Here is a 16336-nt window from a genome sequence, read left to right as displayed (position 1 = left end):
AACAGAAATGAGATACTTAAGTGGGAGCAAGTACATAAGCAGCAGCATCCACATAATGCAGCATTTCACTGAGGGATGTGATTGATGATTCATCTTGGATTTAGCTGATGTAGATGAAGAGATTACTGCTGTTTTCACTCCAGCTGTAAAAAAGAGGGGTGCCCGTTCCTCAGCCATGGTGTCTGGTGTGTTAATTTAAACTGAAATCATGTTAGGTTAATTAATAACAGTAGCTGTGAATGAAACAGCTGAAGGTAGACATCTCTTCTGCCTCGTCAGCAAAGCTGTCAGGGCTCAGGAATCAGAGAGACTAATTAATGTGTTCCAGCAGTGGTTTCTATAAACCTATTTGCCGTTTCATTGCAATGGACTAAGAGGTGCCATGTCCATCAGTTGTGCTGTCATAGCTATGAGGTGGTAACTTACATGCTGAGTGCATCATCATTGCTTAAGTTGCCTGTCAGGCACACCAGGGGTGACCTGGTCTTCCCTGCTTAGGCAAGGCCTCCTCGATTTCAAAAGAAATTAATTTCAACATTTTGTTTCCAGCCTCTATGCAGAAGAGGTTATAGTTTGAGCTGGGAATCTACATGGAGACTTATGGGAGCCCTTTATCTCAGCTGAGTTTCATTTAATTACATTTAGATTAGATGAACTTAGTGCAAACCAACAGAAGGCACTCACGACTGAACTAGGAAGTTGTGGAAAGGATCACACCATTCTGATGAGCGTCTACTCTTGAAACCTCATGCAAATTAAGATAGGATCTGAGATTAAAATACAATTGTCTTCCACGAGTACTTCCAAATGTGAACATTCTTGTTCTAAACAAGTTCCTGTATTCTTCCTTATCTCCGTTGGGAACTCAGGTTTGTCTAACCAGGAAATTCACCTTGGGCTGAGATGGGGTGTGGATCTAGGGTGGAGCAGCGAGTCCCAGTCCTATGTGGATGTTTTAAAGCATTTCCATGTGTGAACAAGTCTTTACCCTCCAGTCACAGACTTCATCAAGAATAGTTCTGTATGTTGAGCTGTATCACCCAAATTCTACAGATTACAAAGTACAAATTAGCCTGTGAACTTGCCTGGTTCATAGGTCAGATCCGCCTTCTCTATTATGTGGTAGATAGGCACCTGGAAGTCAGTGCTTTGGTGTAATTTTATATGCAAACCCTCTGAAAGGTGTCAGTCAGCCCAGTACAAATGCCCTCCACTATGTTGACTATGAGGTGTACTAACCATGACAATTGCTTTGATCAGCTTCTGCTGTACAAAGGATGTGCAAAGCCTTCCAGACAGAATGCAGAGTGCACCCAAAGTGCATCTCAAGGCAGGCATTTGCACACTGGAAACTCCAGTTCTTCAGTGTTGATAGGAGATTACTGCACTTTGGGAAGGATGCTTTACTAGTGTGAAGGCTTGATGCCCTGGATAATACAGTCTGTGGGCAGTAGATTTGCCATTTATGTAGTGCTGATGCCTTTCATCTCCCTGTAGGGGTTGGTAGGCACCATATTTTAATTTGAAACATTCTTAAATCATATATGTGCCCCTGTCTCAGAAATGAGGAACTGGCTTCTGTTCCAGACCACTTTCATTGGGACACCTGCAGATCTCCTTTTATCTGCCGCACGTCAGGGGAAGACCCACTTGCTGCCTTTTTGGGTATTTACCCCATGGAGCTCTGTTGCAGAGACATTTCTTGTGGAGGAGGAAGAGACGAGTGTTCTCTAAATGTTGTGCTATCAGCAGGAAAATACTTGGCAAATGCACAGCTTAAGGAGGAGTAGAGTGGAGTAACATCTCTGTAGAGATATGAGATGAGAATTCCCTGCTACTCAAAGACCTATCAAGTTTAGGAGTTTAGGACACTCCTGACTCCCAGTCATCATCACCATTCGCATTTCTTTCCCTTCAGCTGGTGATGGCTGGACTGGGCCCTAACCTTTGGATAACTCAGACCCTTTGGCCCTCCCAGCAGCTGCTCTTCCACTGTCCAATTTTCATGGTGATATACCCATTTGATTTCATCCTAATCCACACAAAGTTCAGATTTCTTAGCGCTGAGAGAGTTTTGACCTAGCAGGCACCAGAGTGGTTATTATATGGGATTAATGCATCTGCCAAGCAAAGATTCTTTCAAGACTAATCGGGTTTTTTTTTTGTTTGGGGGTCTTTCCCCCCCTCCTTTTTACAGCGTGCACTTTAACAACTTTTAACCCTTCTTTAGGCATGCCCTTTTTGTGTGCATGTGAGTGTGTGCCTAGCCCCCTAAGATGGGTGCAGTCAGTTAAGGGGTTGGTTTACATACCCACATTTCCAAAGCCCTCAATCTTGCACGGATCTGGCATGGAAACCTCAGAGAGCAGCCAGAAATCAAGTCCTCTCCCCTCCCGCACTTTTTATTTCTGTGAATGAGTATGTAAGAGACCTATAAATCTAAAACTGTGCAGGCGTGGAGGAAATCATAAGAGTCAGCCTGGTGATATTACCATGGGGAGCTGTGAAATCACCAAGGATTTATACAAGCACACACGGCGATGTTGTCATTAAAAAAAAAAAAAAAGAAAAAAAAGAAATGGGAGGATGGCTGTTTTGCTCTTTGCTGTGTGTGGCAGCCACCTCAGACACATGGTTTTGGTACCTCCCCTCTGTGCTCTGCTGGGGGATGCCAACTCAAGGGCAGAAGTTTTTCCAGCTCCACCAGTGGTTTGGAAATCAGCCTTTTCTTGGGCAGTATAAAGCAAACCAGTTCTGGCTTGGTGTCTTTGGCCTTTGGAGAAGGGCTTGCAGGAGGGGGAAGTAATTCCTGTTGCTGCACCCAAAGCTGGGGGATCATGGAGGCCAGGCCCTGGGCAAACTGGTGCTGGGGCCAGCTGCATGGCCTAGGCCCTGGCCCATCATCTTTGGTGCTCCTGGTCCAAGAGGATGCTGCTGAGGAGCCAAGCAGGCCATGCAGCTGTTGAAGGGAGGTGGAGGGCATTGAACCCCAGCTGCCTGCCCAGGGGTATTCCCACAGCTTTGGGAGAATGGGATCTTCATAGGATTCTTTATACTTAGAGCATCAGCGATTATCTTTCCTACACAGGGAGTACTCGGTGTCCCAAGGGGGGAAAATAAGGCCCTGGGCAGCCAGTTGCATCCTCCCCTGGCTGCCAGGGTGGGGAACTTGTGCAGGGAATAGTTCCAGAAACAGCCCGGTGGGAGGGGGACAAGGACTGAGGAGAGATTTCTCCCTACCTTTCCCTATACCAAGGCCAGCACAGAGCTGATCCGCTCCCCTCTCTTGCAAAAGGACCCCTTATAGTGGATAAAGCCCCAATTTTTGTCAAAGGGGGCTGCTCGGCCCACAGTGCTGTGCCCAGCGCCGGGGGAGGCGGGGGCCGGGGCAAGCAGGGACCGGGGCAGGCAGGGGCCGGGGCAGGCAGGGACCGGACGAGGCAGGCAGTGGCTGGACGAGGCAGGCAGGGACCGGGGCAGGCAGGGGCCGGGGCAGGCAGGGGCTGGAGGAGGCAGGCAGGCACCGGGGCAGGCAGGGGCCGAGAGCTGGGGCGAGCTCCAGGGCTCTCCCGCTCGCTCCCGGCCGGGGCCAGCGGCGCTGCGGGGCCGGACGTGCCACCTTCAGCCCGGGCGGAGCCGCTTTCCCAGGGTGCTCCGTGCCAGCGCCCGGTGGGAAAAACACACGGCAGGGGCTTAATTGCACCCTCTTGCCTGCAGCCCCTCCGGTTCCGGGGGCGGGGGCAGGGTCCGGGTCCGAACCGTCTCGCTGTCTCTGCTGGAGGAATGTGTGAAATAACCTCCATGGAATTAGAAATACCCCGTCCCCCGCAAAGTTGGGCGGCTTCCCCGCCGCTGCCCCGGGAGAGCGAGCCCTGCGGGGCACGGCGGGCAGCGAGCACAGCCCGCTCTGCCAGGAGCTCATCGCAGCTCGGTCAGAGCGGATTTGCGGTTCGATCTCCCCAGCGCAAAACCCACGCGTGCTCAGCCGCCCGGGCGAGGGCACACCGCTGCAGCCCCCCGGCGTGCTCCTTCCCCGCGCTGGGGAGTGTTCGGGAGCAGACGCCCTCAGCTTTATCCCATTTCCAGTGACCCTCCTGCACTGGATGCCAGGGAACGATTCCCTCTTTGCAACGTTTTATTCCACTTCTCACCGAGTTGCGAGGGCATTTTTTCTTTTTCGCAAGAAACGCGCCGACTCTGAGGGATAGGTTGGGCTTTTGCTGAAGAACAGCACTGCCTGAAACGAAACATATTTGGAAAACAGAAGTAACCCGATCAGATGGCGGTTTTTCCCCCTCAGAGTGCTTATTTGCGATGGGGGAGATGGAAGCAGGGAGAAGATCCGGGATACCTTAGCGGCTGCTCCCCGTAAACCGGCGCAGACGGGGCGGCCTTCATGCATCTCAAGGGCCCGTCAACCTGCTGCCACGCAAAAGAAAGTGAAAACGTGTTTAAAACGGGCCTCCGCTCGCGTTTCCCGGAGCCCGGCTCTGCCCAAGGAACGGAGCTCCGGCTCCCGCCTGGGCGGTGGGAGTCTGCGGCGGCGGGTCCCATCGCCCCTCCCGGCCCTGGGTCGCCCCAGTACCCGGCGACGCGCCCTGCTTCCTTTTGGGGTCCGCTCTTCCAAAACATTCGTGGGGGCTGAATCCCGTGGTCCTCTTCTAGGAGGAAGAGCTATAGCGAGGGAAACCCTCAGGTATAAAGGTGTTTCAAAGTTTTCCCTACGGAAGCATCCTGCCACAGTGATGCCCAGAGAAGGAAGCTAGTCCAGTAAGGTCGTTCGTGTTTCCTACGGGGCTAGCAAAAGAAATGGTAAGAAAGGCATATCCACGCAGCAAACGAGAAAGGAGCAGCCCATGGGACGTGTTCCACATACTTTTCTTTTTTTCCCCTGCTGGTTGGCAGCAAGACTAAAAGCATTCAAAACGAGTTTTGTGGACTGGAAAAGAAAAACTCCTACAGGTTGCCGTGCACCCGTAGTAAGAGACATGTACTGACGCATCGGTGTAGTCTTTCCGGATTTGAGCGGATTTTTCGAAACAGGATCTTAATGGGAGAACAAGGGCGGGAAGAACTTGTCTATACGCAGACATGCCACAGATATGTGCATGTTCGTGTATCCATACGGGATAAGATGTGGTGTACGGCACACACCACCGATCTAAACGGGAAACGCATATTGTGTTATAAAAGAAGTCGACGAAAGCGATTAAAGCAGAGAGGTATATTTATTTCGATGTATTCAGGCTCCGCTCATCTAAACCCTTGGCCGCCCGTGGGAAACAGATTTTTCGGAAACCTTTCGAGAGCAGCAGAGTACCACTGCCCTGTGCCGCTGCTTTCCCCGAGTACCACCACAGCAGGACCTGTTTAAGCCTCCAGGTTTTACCTGCAACAGCCGTTTTTTCTCCCTGCTGGTGTTTTCCAACAGTTTTAAGTTGGACTGGGCAAAATGTTCTTGACCTCGAGGGATTATGATGGTGAGGATGATGTCATCTCTGACTGAACTGGCCGCGGGCTGCGGAGCCGTGCCCCCGGGAGGGAAGGCGCGGGGCGGTGCTGATGCCAGCCGGCCGCTCGAAAGGCCGCTGCCCCCCGTGGCTCCTGCCCGCGGGAGGAAGGGCAGGGGGATACCCCTGCGTCCCGGCACTCCAGGCAGGAGCCGTCGGAGGTGCTGTCTGCCCGCCTTGCTCCTTCTCCCACACGCTTCCCTGACTCGGGAGAAAGAAAAAAAAAAAAAAAAAAAGAGATCAGTGAGAGTGAGCGGGCTGGCTGGGCTCCTTTCATCTCTGCGGCCCACCAGCAGTGGGGGGCGCAAGAAGACAGCAGTTAGTGTAGGGCTGCGGTGATCGCAGTCGGGGACCGCCGGCCAGGAGGGTGGGAGGGAGGGGGGATGCGGCGGCCATCGGCGCTGCGGAGAGGATGGATGCGGCCGCGGTGGAGGGGGGGGAGCGGGGTCCGTACGCAGGTCTGAGCTGGCCGGGGTCCTCTCCCGGACACCCACACGCCCGGGGCTGGCTCGTGTTCCCTCCTCGTCTCCTTTGTCGATGTAACTTGCCTGTGACTTCGGTATTGTGCCTGTGAGCTAAGTCTCTAAAGGCGTGTGCAACAAGCCGGCGGAGAAAGAGAGCCATCCAGCATGGGACACGCAGTGCAGGGAAGCCCTGCAGTGAGCAGCTGACACCGTCTGTGTGCCATGGCTACCTGCTGAAGCCTTCACGTTATTAGCTGTGCCCTGCGCAGTGCTGCCCTGCCCAGGAAACAAGCCCTTGCCGTCTCCTGCCAGGGTTTCCCAGTACGTGCTCGTTTCCTCTTTTGGAATCAGCAAATACCCGGGCACTTGGGCTTTGCTTCTAAAATTGTGTTTTCTCACGCCCATTCTCAGGCAACACAACAGGCAATTGCATCAACATGTCCAGATTTTTCTCTTCACACAATGCCGATACACCCCCGATTTCCAGTAGAAACGTGATGATCTGTCTCTCATCCTCTGCGATTGCAGTGCCTCTCCCCGCGGACCAGCATCCCCCCCTGCCCCACTCATGCCAGGCATCCCGTGGGACCACCTGCGGAGAAACTCCATCCCACTGGTCGCCCACGCGGGCTGCAATTTTCTTCCTAAGTCTGGGAGCAACATGGTCAAGGTCAGGCCCGCCTTGGGACCCATGGGGAGGCAGATTTTTCCCCATTCAGCTCAGTGTGGGAAACAAGAGGTCTGAAAGATGGGATGGAGGGAGCAGGCCAGCATGCACTGGGGTGACGTTCTCCATAGCTGGTATGCATGCCTCAAGGGGTTAACGCAGTTCTGTTTGCAGTGTTGGGTAACTCAGGTTTCCTGCTTGACCACTTCATCCTTTCACTGTTTCTGGCCCTCAGTGACTGAAAAACTTGGCTGCAGTGTTTATCAGAAACTATTCATGCTACATAGCGATAGATAGGGTCAAAAGTCAGTCAGTAGTTCCAGCGAAGTTTCTGGGTTCTTCATAAACATGCCTCAACCAAGAGGGAGGGGGGTAGGGGGAAGCAAAAATGAATCTGCTTCCAGAGATTTTATTTGCCCTGGTATAATTTTTTTTAGACAAATTCAGATTTTCCAGCTTGTTCCTGGGATGAACTCCGTGCTCTCTGGCAGAAGCCCATGACTTGCTGTGAAAGTTTCCTACATCTCTGCTTTTGCCCTGATTACTACTATCTCATCATAGGCCCAATAGTCTTTTGAGACATGATGTGCATGGTGTGTCTAGAGCTGTGGGAGCACAGAGGGCAAGAACAGGCCATGGGAGAAGGATCCCCATCAACACAGGTCATCAGGATCAGTAGTTTTGCTCAGTGCATATTCCCCGCTGCTCCACACTCACCTTGGCTATCAGTCACCTCTGTCCTTGTCCAGGAGACCATGGATTTTAGACAGGGCAAGGAGAGGTAGTGGAAGGCACTGGGGATCCAGCACCCAGGATGTAAAGCTAGGCATTTCTGAGTCAGGCAGCAGTGTTGAAGCAGTTGACTGCTGCTCAGGGTGTCAGGGTGGATGTTTTGGTTTTGTGGGACAGACCCAGCCTGTGGATGTGCATCCTCATCCTAGAGGGCCGTGCACAAAGGCACAAGCCAAAAATGAACCAGGCAGCCAAACCTGCTGTTAGGATGCACTGAGATAACTGTTGATGCCATCTCAGCTTGGCTAGCTGTAGATGAAGCTTCTTGAAGGTGGGACTGGAGTTTATGGAGTTAACGTTTGACTCTTCATAGCCAAAACTAGGTAAGATTTTCCTTCAACATGCCCTCTGGTTCCATATTTAATGTTTTATGTGTGTTTGTTTTGGGAAGAGTTTGAATGAGGCAGAGATGGACAAAAACGGAACAAGCCTTCTGCATAAGTACAACTGCTTTTTTTAAGGACACTCAGCCTCATCGAGGAGTGAGGGAATTGCCATTGAGATGCCTGTCCTAGGTGGCTGGCTTTTCTTTTTGATTTTCTTTCTTCTTCTTTTTTCCTCCTTTTCATTTGTTTGTTTCATATATAACTTGTCATCCTAAATGGAGTCTCTTTATACACATCTGCAGCTTGTTCCCATGGGGTCAAATCTGCTCCTTTTCAAATTAAAGAGGAAATTACCCTTTCATTACAAGAGGTGCACAGTTGGTTCTCTGGAGTAAGATATTCACTTCTGTCATTTTCCTAATTGCGGGAGGTCCCTCAGCAGATCCTGCACCCCTTGAACACCCATATCAACAAAGAAACCTTCTGCAGGGTATTTCTCCCTCCCTCCCTAGGATGAAAAGGTTCCTGAGGATCCAGTGTATGAGCTGGGACTTTTGCATCCATTTTCTCTAGTCAGAGCACATGGGGATTCAATTTCCACCCCTTAGGGTCAGTCTCCAATACTCTGAACTACAGCTACACCCTCTCCACGTTTGCTGATGAGGCTCCGTGTAAAAATACCTTTATCCCAGTGAAAATACCTGGATTTGGCCTGTCTGGAGCTGAACCAGGCCTAAAGCTGCCAGCACGGCTGGAAAAGCGAAGGGCTGCAAGAGGGCGCAGACAGCCGCTGGCTCTGGCCATGCGCCGCTTGTTTACAGCAGACACTGATGACACCGTGCATTGCAAACGCCCCTCGTTCCAGCCATTTCCTTCCGGGAAGGGCCGGCGGCGGGGGGGAATACCGGGGAGCCCCCGCGGGTGGGCGGCGGTGGGGCCGCGGCGGGTACCGGCGCCCCGGCAGCACCGCGTCTCTCGGCCCCTCCTGGGCCGCCGTTTTTGTTTTTTGTTTTTTTGTTTTTTTTTTTTTTAAAGAAAGCACGACGCGGAGTTTCAGCAAAGCGAGCCCTAACACGAGTTCGGGAGGGTGGGTTTTCCCCGCTCTAGGTTAGTTCTGCTAGGGACGAGGGGTAGGAATACAATAGGAATAAAAGAGGCGGGTTTGGATACAGGAGGAAAACAAAAGCAAAACACCAAACGCCGTTGCACGTCTGGAGCAAAATACTAAATGCGGTGAAAGGCTGTGTGCTCGCCTCCGACATTCCTGCGGTTTTCTCTTGGTGATGCTACACCCTCCCTTAAGACTCTTCTTTTGGGCACCTAAAAATTCCCTGAAATCCCTCGGCGTTTCTGTACGAGATGCTTAGGGACACCAGGTCTCAGGCGACGCCGTCACCCGCGGGTGGGTTTGGAGAAGATGCACAGCTTGGAGGGCTGCGACCTCCATTCTTGCTAAATCGAATCTAAAAAGAAGAAGATTAAAAAAAAAAGCTTCGTCACTGGAGCCACTGCAATACTGTCCATTTTAATTTACCTGTGCCTTCCAACGAATTAAATTCACTACATAAATACTCTTCTGCTTTCAAATCAGGGAGTTTGTCACGCAGATCGTGTTTCTACTGCTCACTCAAACATTAGAAGCTTGCTGGATCTTTATGGCTTTCGACGAGTCTGGAAGCGATAGCAATTTAAATCGAAAGCCCAAATTCCTGCACGATTTACTCACTGTAATCAGTAAAGCAGCAGATTTAACAGATCTAATTTCCAGGGGTAAACTGGTCCTGAATGTCCTAAGAGTGGGAATCGGGTTCTTTTTCTTTACTCTCAGGTTTTGATCCTCCAAAGCCTCCTGCGGTGGCAGGGAAGCGCTGCTTCGGGCAGCCAACAGGTAAAAAAAAACAAAAAACAAAACAACCAAGAACAGGCAGATGCCCTCAGAGGAGATGCCGGGCTCCGACATTCAGAGCTACATGGAGGCAAAAACGTGTCCTGGATCAGATCCTGTGAATACCATTACATGCTCTCCTAGGCACATCCCAGTCACGGCTCTGTCCTCTCTCCCCTCAACGCCACTTGCGTGTTATGTGCTGTCATTGTACCAGCTTGTCTTTACACCCCAGAATAATGCGCCTATTATTCTCTTCTTTCCAAAGCTTCCACCTCTAACCATGTCGTAAAAAATAGCCTTAATAAAACAGTGATAATTACGCCATTATTGTTAACACTACCCATTAAACATTTAAAAATAGGCTTTCTGGTTTGGTCACCCATTTGCACCACATATCAGTTTTTGCGGCACTAAATCCTTCCGCGATATGTCAAAACATTTTTCTTTTTTTTATAGACGACAAGACTTGGGCTTTTAAAGAAACCCGCATCGTGGGTTCCCAGTCGTAGTTGGACAGTATCAGTCAAAAGTTACTGACACCCTGTTGAACGGAGAAGGAAAATAAATATTCCGCGGGTGAGGAGTGTGTGATGTGTCTTTCCTTCTCCAGGCTTAGCACTTTCAGGGAAAACGCCTGATTTACGAGCATATCAACCTAGCAATGTTTTAATGTCCCCCCATTATTTCCTTGTTTTGGGAAAGGGGGGTGTTTCGTTTGTTTTTGCTGTACAGGGCACTTCGAGCAGCGCTGACGCTGAAACCGGAGTATGACCCTTCGGAACGCGGCCGCCCTGATCTCGCCTCGGCCGTCTATCAGCAAGGAAAGTGGTAAACTCGGAGAAATAGATCAGTTTGAAAAGTTCTGAGGATAGTTATGACATCCTGGCTGTGACCAAGTGAGCGAGCGAGGCTTAATAGGTTCTAAATCTCGGTCTGGAACAGGCAGGGGGAAAAAAAGGGGGTGTGGGGTTGGGGGGTTGGGAGAAGAAAACCCCGTAGAGATACACTTTCCAATCTGCCTGGAAATTAATTCCAAATGAGGGAGTCTCCTTCCAAATCGGGCTTGACAGATCTGTGGGAAACACTAGACAGAAGGCAGAGCGCCGGACACCGCATTCCCGACGAGGCAAAGCTCCACCACCGCGGTGGGCAGCGGGACGGGGCTACTCGCTCCGTCACCCCACGCCACCGGCTTGTCGCCGTGCGAGGGGCTGTCGCGGCGGTACTCTTCCTGGGGGATGTAAACCCAGACATTTTAGGAAGCCGTTACTAATTCCATCTAAACTGATCCCAAAACTTTGAGTCCAGCACAGCTTGCCCGTTCCCACCTCCCCACCCCCCACCCCCCCACCCCCCCGCCTTAGACTCCACTCGGGCCTTTAACTCTCTGTGTTTACCCCTGGCAAATAACTGTGTGTGTAGATGTTGCGGGGGTGTGCGTCTGTCTGCGCGGGGGTGTACCGCAGGAATGTCAGACCGTCCGTGGCAATGACCGTTATCTCGGGCTCAACAAAACCTCCGACCCGAGGTATATGAGGGGTGGCATCCTGGTGGGAAAGGATTAAGAATGGGGTGAGGAAGGAGGCAGCAGTGGCTTGTAAACGAAAATGACAAAATTTGTGGGGATGGGCCAGCATAACCCACGGGAACCATCCCCAGGGCTCCTGTCTGCCGGAGGGAGGATTCCCCATTAACTTCCTCTCAGTCATCTCCTTCCTCGCAATTCGTCTCCATCGCCTGCTCTGGGAGCGCTCCCTCGTATTCTGAATTCAGCTCCTGGTTACTGTTTTATTTAGAAAGAGGCATGAATATCCTTCTTATTGCTGCCCCCAAACTCGTAGTAATAGGGAAATCCTTTCCATCCACCACAGACAACAGCCAGCCTCCTCTGACCCTGCTACTTGGCAGAGCTAGGAAGGAGGCTAGAGGTGAGTTTCCCTGGCATACTGGGGCTGCCCTGGGCCTGAGGGGGAAACCGAGCTTTCACACCTCCCTGCAGGTGCCAGGGACAAGAAAACAGTCCCCCCAGCAAAGCGCAGCGACCATGCCGCCAGCCGTGGGAAGCGGCACCAGCGCGACACGGGCACAGAGCTGCCCGATCGCCCCCGCCTCGCCTTGCCTGGCCCCACCTCACCGCTCCGCGCTGCTCCGCGCAGCGGGATCGGCGCTGGCCCTCCGCCTCCGCTCAGCGGGAGCAGGCGCGCCGCGGCCGCCGGGTCGGCAGCAAAGCCGGACTGCCTTATCCATCCATCCATCCATCCATCCATCCATCCATCCATCTATCCATCCATCCGTCCGTCCGTCCGTCCGTCCGTCCATCCGTCCGTCCTCCCTTCCTTCCACCCACCCAGCCACCCACCGTCAGCTCCTCCACCAGCCGGACCTGATTCTGCTCTCCCGGCTCCGCACTCGCACAGCCCCTGGAGCAGAGCCTGGCTGCGGCCGGGGTGGGCGGTGGGTCCTCATCCGGAGCTGGAAGGGCACACAACGGTCTAGAGGCTGGCCATGCAGAGAAGGGAAAGGGAATTTAGCACTGAGTTTTCAAGAGATTGGCAAGCTTCGGAGCAGTGCGCGCATCACACATGTGATGGAAAGCAGCGCAGTCCGGAGCGTGCTGTGCGCATGATGTGCGTTTGCGTGGAAACATGCATGCATGTCTACGAAGGGAGAAAGAAAGATTGGTGGCTATAGCCCTGTAAAAATTCCTGGTTTATCCCCCTGAAATCAGTATGCTTATTGCTGGGAGCACACCCTAATCCATGCATCCAGCGGACAAGGAATCCTGTTTGTCTCCCTGTGTCGTGCCAGTCTTGCTCATAGGGCTGGACAGAAAATCCCAGCCTGTTCTCTATTGCGCTGCCTGTTCCCCACCGAAGCAACGTCACCTCAAACATGCCAGTAAATTCCTTACCGGGTTGGGAACGTAATTGGTTGAATGTTTTCTGTAACCAGACTAGCCAATAACACTCCGAGAAAAAATTTGCAACAACCTAGTTACGACAGATGGTGAAAATGACTTGACACTACACGTGGGAGTCAATATTAACTAGAGATGAGATACTTGCCGCACTCTTTAGAAGTATCATCATACGCCGAAGAGACTACGTGTGCCGCTGTATTTACGGTACAATGTCTCTTATTTTCAGACAAGTGCTGTCCAAATGGCTGCCCTTGTCATTTCTGTTTTAACAACGTCTGCTAGCTAGCATAAGCTCTGGCCTTGGTAACTTGCATTTCTCTGAGCCTGAATTATTCTTGGCAGACCTTCTTCTTGCAGTTTTCCTCCTGAAAGCAGATAACAATTTATGCAAAACAATTAGTTTAAAGGAAGAAAGGAGAGGAGACGTAAAGCCCTCTTAAACGCGCAAGAATCGTGAAACAGATGGAAACTGCGAAGCAAGACATAACAGTAAACGATAAACAGAAGATAGCTAAAATAACTACAGTTAGGAAAAGTTGTATCTTTCAGCTGTAAAACTCAAAAATTATGTAACCGTATTTTCAAATTTTAAACTAACGTTTTAATCTCAGTCAATAGAAAGCAATAACAGTTCTACGAATAGGAACCGATATTGAACCAGAACAAGAAGTCAAAGCTATTTCTACATTCAAATGTCAGCAGCGCATTTCCTTATCCTCAAGTTTGCAAAGGATTCTTAAAGCCTTATATATGCAGTTATGCGGAAGCTGATTGCCAGCAATAAATAATGCATCCAAGGAAGAGGCTTGAGTACGTATCTTCTCACTTCCAGGATGCGGCTAGGGATCTTCGCCTCAATTCTACATCAAGGTTGTGGCTTAAAGCAGTCAAAAGGCTATTTAATTGTCAGGCAAGGCTTCCCCCTGCGGAACTCTCTCCGCATGTTACAACCTCTTTGCAGCTCAGCTCCATATGCATCTCTTTTTCACACTTCCCTCTCCATCTCGGGCTCCTACACCTGGTGCATCACGCATTTAGCCCATTCGCTCCGGCTCTTCCTTTCATCTTCCCCATGGCAGACGTTTCTATTTATCCACTGGCAATCAATGTGTGGCGTCACCGGTGGTACTGTAATGACGACTGCACCATTGAGGATGACAGCTTAGAAAGAAGAGGGCAATGGTGATCCCTCCCAGAGCAGCACAGCAGAGTGTAGCGCTCGCATCACAAGGTCACCCTTTCTCACCGCTTGCTCCTCTGCATTGGCAGGAGAGGGTTGCTGGGTTTGTACAAGGCTGGGGCGGGAGAGGGAGGGAGGGGGGGGGAAGAGATCTGGATTTTTTTCCCCCCTCCCTTAAGCAAAGCCACAATGGAAACCAGGAAGGAGATGGTGATGTTTCTGGAAGGGACACAACTTGGCGCTCTAGTTGGCAAGAGGGTGCCTAATTTGTCCGAAGCAGTGGGGAGCCCCGCTCCGGAGCCGCAGGAGAAGATGATCCATCGGAACTGCCTCAGCCCCAGACCTGGCCCCTTGTCGTCCCGGGAGAGAGGAGGAGGAGGAGGTGGCGGAGGAGAGGACGAAGAGGAGGTGGAGGTGCTGCCAGGGACAGGGACGGTGCCGGAGAGCCGCTCGGCAGCGGCAGCACTGCTTTCGGCCGGACAGCAGCCCCCCGCCTCGGAGCCCCCCTCCAGCAAAGGGCAGCAGAGCAGCTCGGACACCGAGTCGGATTTCTATGAGGAAATCGAGGTGAGCTGCACCCCGGACTGCGCCACGGGGAGCGCCGAGTACCAGCACAGCAAAGGTACCCAACTCCTTCCCATGCCTCCAGCCCCACTGGGGGGGCGGGGGGGCTGCCGGAGGGGGTCTTCCCCTCGCCAGCTGAGCGAGGGGCAGCGAAATCGGTGTGTGTGTGTGTGCCTGTGCTTTCCTGGCTGATTCCTCAGCTCCCTGCCACCGGGAGGCTTGTTTGGGAGTCAGAGGACACGACACCGGGCAGCCCCCGCATCCCTGGAGGGGAGCCAGGCTTCCCGCCGTGGATGTATCAGGTCTGCAGTTTGTCCCGTAGGACCCTCTTGGCCAAGACCACCACCCACTCTTCCCCTCCATCTTTTTTGTTTTTTTATTCTTCCCTGTCGCCTGGACAGTGCATGCTCCAGGAAAATCCTTCTGATCCTCCCCATCGGCAGGTTTTTTTTGCATGTGTCGGGGGGCGGGGGGAGCAAGATCAAACGGGTTTTCAGGCCGAGAGCTGTTTGTGGTTTTGCAGGGTGAAATGTGCCCGGGCGAGTGCGGAAGCGCCCATAAAGACCGTAAAATCGCTCGTCGACTCCTGCCTGCCCCAAGTGCGGCAGTGAGGTCCTTGTTTGCACGTTGGGTTAAAAAAAAAAAAAAGCGGGGGGGAAGGAGAGGTCCAAATTACCTTGTCACTTCTGTGTCTCGGTGGCGCCAGCTCGGAAATGGTCCCAATGAATTAATTGCCTTTGGTCTCGGGCACAATGAGGGAAAGTTGCATTTGAAAGCAAACGCAGCGGCCAGGCCCCTTTTTCCCCTGCCCCCACTCCTTATTCCCACCTTCCCAGCCCGGCAGACCCCCCCCTACCCCGACAGCAACCCACTTCTCCCCCCTCCCCATTCATTCGTCACTTCAAGAAGTAACCGGGAAGCGTGGAAAGCGCTGCCTGCCCTCTCTCGTCCCTTAGATAACCGTTGAAAATAGCCCATCATTGGCTTTGGAGGCTGAGCGGAGGGTCCCCGAGGCCTCGCCTTCCTTTCGGAGAGAGCAGGGTCCCTGCCTGCCGGCTGCTCCGCTCCTGGGCCCTTACGGGGCTGGAGGACGGGGCCGCGGAGCCGTGCGGCGCGGGCGGTGGGCACACCTGCCTTCCGAGCCGCTCAGCGCCGGGGGATGCTGCGGCGGCCGCCTCCGGCTTCGCAGTGCAAGAAGAGAGCGGGAGGGCATCGAGCAGACACTCCCAAGGCGGGGTGTGTGTGTGTGTGTGTCTGTGCGTGTGTCTGTGTGTGTGTCGGGGCGGGGGGGAGGCGGAGGGGTGGGGGGGCAGGTAGCCTTCCAGACAGAGTGAATAAGCACCCGTCAAAACCTTAACCTGTGCTGCATCCCTTTCCTCCCGGTCCCTCTTAGATGTGTCCCCAGCATCCCCAATACACCCGGGCAAGCACAGAAAAGGCGAATGGGGAGGGATGGGGAGAGAAGGGAGCTGGCTGGGGGAGGCGGGCGGCGAGCATCCCTCCGTGCCCGCCCGCCTCCGAGCGTGTGTCGTTGCTCCGGGCTCCCCACGCAGGGCCGTGCTCCGAGGCGCTGGCCGGCAGCCCCAGCGGCGGGGGGGATCACTCCAAGGGCAGCGGAGGCAGCGGCGGCTCCCAGGGCTCGCTGGCCTGCAGCGCCAGCGACCAGATGCGCCGCTACCGCACCGCCTTCACCCGCGAGCAGATCGCCCGGCTGGAGAAGGAGTTTTACCGGGAAAACTACGTGTCCAGGCCCCGGAGATGTGAACTGGCGGCTGCTCTAAATCTGCCAGAAACCACCATCAAGGTACACACAGCTCGGACATGTTTCCAATTAGCACGATATAAATCTATATGGCCAAACTTCCTTGCAAAACTCGGGAAAGCACTTCGCCGGCACAACCCTCCTTCTCCCGCCCCCCCGCCCCTTTCCTGGCCCTGCCCGCACCCTGCAGCAAGCAGCAATGCGGGAGAGGGAACACGGCTCCCGGAGCCATCCCAGCCAGCACCGCTAATCCGGCCTCTCCC

The 16336-nt window shown here is 53.1% G+C and overlaps 1 protein-coding gene across 1 annotated transcript in view; it reads left to right on the top strand.

Moving 5' to 3' along the window:
* The first annotated feature begins 3407 nt into the window (after positions 1–3407).
* EVX1 (even-skipped homeobox 1) overlaps positions 3408–16336 on the top strand; it is a 32001-nt gene continuing 19072 nt past the window's right edge. Inside the window, exons 1-2 of the mRNA XM_080385531.1 lie at positions 3408–14369; positions 15865–16115. Coding sequence (XP_080241657.1) covers positions 13937–14369; positions 15865–16115 — 684 coding nt within the window. The 5' untranslated portion in view covers positions 3408–13936. The remainder of the gene's footprint in view (positions 14370–15864; positions 16116–16336) is intronic.

Source organism: Falco punctatus, assembly GCF_963210335.1.
Source record: "Falco punctatus genome assembly, chromosome: 4".
NCBI lineage: Eukaryota > Metazoa > Chordata > Aves > Falconiformes > Falconidae > Falco > Falco punctatus.
Note: the sequence above shows the minus strand (reverse complement) of the source record. Positions and strands in the feature narration are given on the sequence as shown.